Source organism: Oryctolagus cuniculus, chromosome 7 (assembly GCF_051225735.1).
Source record: "Oryctolagus cuniculus isolate XC-2025 breed Fujian yellow rabbit chromosome 7, ASM5122573v1, whole genome shotgun sequence".
In the NCBI taxonomy this organism is placed as follows: domain Eukaryota; kingdom Metazoa; phylum Chordata; class Mammalia; order Lagomorpha; family Leporidae; genus Oryctolagus; species Oryctolagus cuniculus.
In genome coordinates, this window is record NC_142873.1 from 157490226 (window position 1) to 157497162 (window position 6937).

General features: G+C 50.3%; 1 protein-coding gene across 2 annotated transcripts in view; it reads right to left on the reverse strand.

The window, feature by feature from the left end:
- Positions 1-6864, reverse strand: part of CLCN6 (Cl-/H+ antiporter 6) — a 33898-nt gene extending 27034 nt beyond the window's left edge. Inside the window, 2 exon segments of one of the 2 annotated variants that reach the window (NM_001082074.1) lie at positions 5851-5910; positions 6624-6710. In NM_001082074.1, coding sequence (NP_001075543.1) covers positions 5851-5910; positions 6624-6710 — 147 coding nt within the window. 2 annotated transcript variants of the gene reach the window in all.
- Between the last annotated feature and the right edge of the window lie 73 nt (positions 6865-6937).

The window sequence follows — 6937 nt, forward strand, 5'->3', positions numbered from 1 at the left end:
GAAAAGCTTCCTGACTACTAAGCCAAAGGAGGCGCTGGGAGAGTGGCAGCCGGGAGGGCGTGGAAGCTGCGTGCCCCTTCCCACGTGCCCTGCCCTGCGCCTCTCCCATCTGGCTGCTTATCTGTTTATCAATAAATTGGTAGGCGGCAAGTGTTCCCCGGAGTTCTGTGAGTTGTTCCCACAAATTAACGAAGCTTGGGAAGGGGCTGGTGGGGACCCTGTTAAAGCCGGCGGCTCCGAAGGGTGGGTGACAAGCTGCTCTTGGCCACAGCACTTGTGGGGGAACAGTCTCGGGGGCTGAGCCCTCCCACTGTGGGATGTGACACTACCTCCAGAGGCAGTGTCAGGATTTAGAGGACACGGGGCTGCTGCTTTGTGGGGAACAGCCCCCACACAGCTGGGGTCAGCTGCCGTACCCAGTGGGCTATGAGGACACGGAAAACACTTCGTACCTCTTAGCTGCAGCCAAACTGCACAGAGATGACTGCTCATGAACTGTCTGACGCTTCTGTCCAGCAATGCTACCATCAGGGCTCAGAAAATGCCCCCAGATCTGCTCCTTTGGACTTCAAACCGAGAGCTGGTGGGGAGCAGCGAAGGCAGGGGCCGGCTTTCTCTGAAGTTCTCCTCTCTAGGCTGGATTCTCTAGCAGATCCGCACTTGTAAACCCCTTCCCCAGTTGCCCCTCAACTAGAGGGGACACCACCCCTGGGGCCCAGACCAACTAGAGGGGACACCACCCCTGGGGCCCAGACCAACTTGCATGTTCTTTAGGAGTTCTCACTCCTAAAAGTCATTTACTCGGGGTCGGGGCTTTGGTGTGGTGGGTAAAGCCACCACCTGTAGTGCCGGCATCCCGTACGGGCACTGGTTGGAGTCCCAGCTGCTCCACTTCCGATCCCGCTCTCTGCTATGGCCTGGGAAGGCAACGGAGGATGGCCCAAGTCCTTAGGCCCCTGCACCCACGTGAGAGACCCGGAAGAAGCTCCTGGCTCCTGGCTTCGGATTGGTTCAGTTCTGGCTATTATGGCCATCTGGGGAGTGAACCAGTGGATGGGAGAGTCTCTCTCTCTCTCTCTGTGCCTCCACTTCTCTGCAGCTCTGCCTTTCAAATAAATAATCTTTAAAAAAAAAAAACCCATCATTTACTCTGCCTCTAAAATTACCTGCAACTCTCTCTTCATTCTTTCCTATGACTCTAGAGGGCTCGGAAGCTTCTGGACCTCACTGGGTTATTAAGGACTCCTTGTCTCGTGATGCCTCTGTGCAGGTAATAAACTTGTCACCTTCCTTCCTATCAGTCTGTTTATTGGGGTTTATTTCTCAGATCCAGACACTGAACTTATGGAAGGGAAAGAGAAGGTTCTTCTACCTCTAAACTATGGCTTCAACAACACTACAAAGGTTTTTAGATGTCCAGAGTAAGCTAAGCAAAGATAGAGACAGAAAGAGGTCAACGGTTGTCTAGGGTCAGGGCAAGGGGAACGGCCAGTGACTGCTAATAGGTACTGGGTTTCTTTCTGGGGTACGGTTGCGGAACTCTGCAAATATACTTAAAAAGCCATTAAATCCTACAATTCAAGTGGATAAATTGTATGCTATATGAATCACAGCTCAATAAAGCTACCAGAGGCTGGCACTGTGGCGCAACAGGTAAAGCCGCCACCTGCAATGCCAACATCCTGTAAGAGAACCAGTTGCTCCGCTTGCAATCCAGTTCTCTACTAAGGCACCTGAGAAAGCAGCAGCAGATGGCCCAAGTCCCTGGGCCTCTGCCACCCATGTGGGAGACCCAGATAAAGCTTCTGGTTCCTGGCTTCAGACTGGCCCAGCCCTGGCCATTATGGCCATCTGGGGAGTGAATGAGCAGATGGAAGATTTCTATCTTTCCCTCTCTCTCTCCATAACTCTTTCAAATAAATAAAATAAATCTTAAAAAAAAAAAGAGATGAACAAATTTTTTTAAAAGTTACTAAAAAGGGCATTTAGAAATCACACCACCATGAGGTCGGCAGTGTGGAACAGCGGGAAGAGGCACAGGGGTTTAGGCCACCGCCTGCGACGCTGTGTCCTATATGATCGCAAGTTCAAGTCTCTGCCGCTCCACTGCGGACTCAGCTCCCTGCTAACATGCCTGGGAAAGCAACCGAAGACGGTCCAAGTACCAGGGCCCCTGCCGCCCAGGTGGAGTTCCTGCTTCCTGGTGTTGGCCTGGCCCCACCCTGGCCAGTACTGCCATTTGGGGAATAAAGCAACAGGTGAAAGATCTCTTTCTCGCTCTAACTCTGCCTTTCAAAGAAATAAAATAAGCCTTAAAAAATAAATTAGTTGGGGCCAGCACTGTTGTGTAGCAGGTAAAGCCACCGCCTGCAGTGGCAGCATCCCACATGGGTGTTGGTTTGAGTTTTAGCGGCTCCACTTCCCATCCAGCTCTCTGCTATGGCCTGGGAAAGCAGTGAAAGATGGCCCAAATCCCTGGGCCCCTGCACCTGTGTGGGAGACCCGGAAGAAGCTCCTGTTTCCTGGCTTCAGATTGGCCCAGCTCTGGCAGTTGTGAACATTTGGGGAGTGAACCAGCGGATAGAAGACCTCTCTCTCTCTCTGTCTCTACCTCTGTCTGAACTCTGCCTTTCAAATAAACACATAAATCTTTTAAAAAGAAAAAAAAAGAGGACATTTATCCCTGAAACAGACTGGCTGAAGGCAAGCGCACCACAAATATCCGTGCAGCTTAGTGAAGAGCAGGGTCTTGGTAATGGCAGGGTCAGGGGCGCCGGCGTGGTGAAGTCCCAGGAGGGAGGGGCAGCTGCGAGGCGCCCTCAGTCCCGGTCCCACGGCCAGGATGACAGGACAGGGCCGTGACAGAAGGTGGCCACCCAGTGTGGAGCACTTACATTACTTTCTGGAAAGCTCCCAACTATGTAGAAGAAAATAAATACTTTAAAAATGAGAAAATACACCAGTGGATACCGGGCTTTTTGGTTCAGTCCCAACAGAGAAGCATACCATGGTGGTGCAACTGGCAAAATCCACATGGTAGAAGATTCCGGAGTCCTAATTATGTGGTCAAACAAATCACAAGGAAAAAAAAATGGAAGCAGAAACTTAAGACTAAAAAAATACAGTGTGAGGAACTTAGGTAGAAGCTGATTCAAATAAAATCAATACACAGATTTAAAATTGGAAAACCTGAACATTGGATATTTAATATCAAGAAATTATTAATTTTTACATGTGATAATAGTATCGTGTAATGATAAAAAGAGAAAGTTCCTACCCTCTAGAGATGCACATTGAATTACTTATGGGTAAAGCAATGTATAGAATTTCCTTCAAAATAACATGGGAAGAGGATGGAGGACAGCATGGATGAAATAGGACTGGGACCAGCAAAGTGACTCCCTCAGTGGTGTGATGAGAGCATGGGGGGCCCAATATATTGTCCTGGCCATTTCCGGTATATTTGAAATTCACCAGGGGGCTGGCACCGTGGAGCAGTAAGTTAATCCTCTGTCTGCAGTGCCGGCATCCTATATGGGTGTTGGTTCTAGTCCCAGCTGCTCCTCTTCCAATCCAGCTCTCTGCTATGGCCTCGGAAAAGCAGTGGAAGATGACCCAAGTGCTTAGGCCCCTACACCCATGTGGGAGACCAGGAAGAATCACCTGGCTCCTGGCTTCGGATTGGCACAGCTCCGGCCATTGGGGCCATCTGGGGAGTAAACCAACGGAAGGAAGACCTTTCTCTGTCTCTCCCTCTCACCGTCTGTAACTCTACCTCTCAAATAAATAAATAAACTCTTTAAAAAAAATTCACCATAATAGAAGTTACAAAAAATTCCATGCTATACTATATATGCTAATGTTTACACTAAATTCTACAGTAAATTAAAAAATATTAAAAAGAAAATTATGCTGGGTATAGCCTAACATGTTGAATTCTTAAAATCTACATGATATTAAAAAAAAAAAAGCCATCAAACGTATGCACGATCAATTCCACCTCTTGGAATTAACCCCAAGGAAGCAATTAAAGATGGAGAGCTCATCACAGACAAGCCAGAAGGAACCAAACATAGATTAAGTAAGTCATAGCACAATAAAACACCATTCTTTTATTTTAAAAAACATTGTTTATAAGTATTGGGTGATGCAAAATTGCTATCTGGGTTGAGGGAAGAACGGGTTAAGATGGCACACTTTACTTAAGAAAAGTGGGCAGGTTAACGTGGAGAAAGAGCGAGCATTCGGTAAGATGTTAACGGTCATCATTTAATAAGGCTACAGGTTTTTCTCTACCTCTTTTTGTAAACAGCTTAAGGATTCTCTGTCCCAACCATGGCTTGGTTTTGCCCTTTCAAGTCACCATAAACTGATTAGAAATGGAGGCCAACACTGTGGCACAGCAGGTTAAGCTGCTGCTTATGACACTGGCTCCAGTGCGTGGGTCCCTGCCACCCATGTGGGAAACCTGGCTGGGGCTCCTGGCTCTGGGCTCCGGCCAGGCCCAGCCCTGGCGTTGCAGTCACTTGGAGACTGAACCAGTGGATCAAGGATCTCTCTCTACATCTTTTACTCTATCACTCCGCCTTTCAAATAAACAAATCTAAAAAACAAAACGAATAAGAAAGTCACCGTGAACTGCTGAAGTAACAAAGTCCTGGACGTTAAGCTCCACCCCAGCAGCACCGGCCTTATTAAAAACACAGACGCCAGGGGCTGGCCTTGCAGCTGGGTGGGTTGGGCCACTAGCTACAATGCCAGCATCCCGTGTGGGTACCAGTTCAGTCCTGGCTGCTCCACTTCCAATCTGGCTCCCTGTTGGTGACGTGGGAAAGGCAGTGGAGGATGGCCCAAGTGCTTGGGCCCCTGCGGCCCACGTGGGAGACTCAAGGGAGGCTTCTGGTTCCTGGCTTCAGCTCGGCCCAGCTCTGGCCATTGTGGCCATCCGGGGAGTGAACCAATGAATGGAAGACCTCTCTCTCTTATTTCTCATTCTCTCTGTGTAGCTCTGACTTTCAATAAAATGGATACATTTTAAAATACAAGCACACGCACACACACACAGATTCAGACACACAGATTCAGGGCGGGCACTGGGGGGCAGTGGGTTAAGCCACTGCTTATGACACCAGAATTCTGTGTCAGAGTGCTGGTTCCAGTCCCAGCTGCTCTGCTTCTGATCCAGCTTCCTCCTAATGCACCTGGAAAAGCAGAAGATGGCTCAAGTCCTCGGGCCCCTGCCACCCACATGGGAGACCTGGATGGAGTGCCAGGCTCCTGGTTGCAGCAATCTGGGGAATGAGCCAGTGGGTGGAAGATCTCTCTCTCTCTCTTCCTTTCTCTTTCGCTCTGTCTTTTGAGTAAGTAAATCTTTAAAAACCATAAAAATAAAAAATAAAGATACAAGACTCTCTAAACATATCTAAGACTAGAACTCCAGTTGAGAATATTTCAGAGACAAGTTGCCTGGGCAGGAAGCAATCATCTGAAACTGTTAAGCTCTCTCAAAAGAGACAGCATCCTGTTTCAGCCACACACCTGCTGTGAGCACACACTGTCACCAGCTTTGACCCTGGTGGTCTATTGTTTGCAAAAACACACCCCTTAATGGCAAACACATATTGTAGCCAGGTTAAGGTGCCACAGATCTATAAAAGCAGAAAGACACCAGACACTGTTTGGGGCTTAAGGTAAGAGAAGGGCTTGTCAAACAGCCCCTTTCCCAGGGGGAAGTTATCTCTCACTCACTTGTTCCCTGGGAGAGAAGGTCAAAGAGCATCTCTGGTTGGAATCAGTGCTGGGGCTGGACGCAACCAGGCCACTTTCTGCAAGGCAGCATCTCAAACTCACCTCATAGTCTTTCCTGGGAAGGATTTCATCCTCCTCCTCCTGTGTCTCTCCAAGGATGGTCTAGAAAAACGGACCCACAGGATGGAAAGCTTTTTAGCAGTTAGGAGTGGAAGCAGACAGAGGCATTTTCTGAAGCCAGTTGCGAGTTTCTAAATAAGCTAGAGCCATTAACAAGTGGGCACAGGACCTTAAAAAAATTTGCTTATGGGGGTAGGGCGCCACGGGGGTGGGGCGCTCTTCACTTCTGTGGACGCATTTGCCAAATAACCACCCTTGTTTATGAACACCTCCAGAGGTCCTGTGCCAACCTAAAGGGAGAAACAAAAATCCAGGCTCCATCTGACAACGTGCCGGGTCTGAAATCAGAAGGCACATGTCCATTCTGGGGACACACCAACTCAAGTCTTCCCAGATTGCTTTGCAGAAGGAAGCTGGATTGTCAGTGACCCAGAAAGGGTCAGGGACAAAGTGGGAAAGGGCTGGGGACGCGAAGCACACAGCCCTGACTAAAGAGCTCATCCTGCGAACGCTTCCTCCACTCTGGACCCTTTTCAGATGCAAACACAGAATACGGATGGGAGCGGCTGAATTCTCCCTCCGATTCTAGACGGGCTATGAGAAAAGATTCCAGAACCCGGCACCCAGGCTGCTGTCCCCAGGCCCCACCCGCTGCCACCTGCAGGCCCAGTTCAGCCCGGCCCCACCCCCGGCAACGCCTCGCGCCATCCCTTAGCAACCGCCCCCTCCCCAGCCCGGCCCCGCCCGCTCCTCACCAGCTCCTCCGGGGTGCGGGTCTCACGTTCACCGCAACAGCAGCACCACCTGCAGCAGCAGCACAAGGACCCCCTGCACCCCGCCATCTTCCTCCTTTACTGCACTCCGGACCCCGCCGCCAACCCCCTCCCACCCAGGATCCGAGCCTCACGTGACTGGCCCGGGAGGGTCACGTGGTACTCTCGAGCTTGGGGACGGAGACAGGGAGTGGCTGCAGACGGGTGGGGCGAGGGCCCGCGTCACATGACGGTAAAGGGCCGGCTCGCGCCGAGACCTCTGGGCGCGGCCATGTTGGAGGCGGGACTTCCGGTCT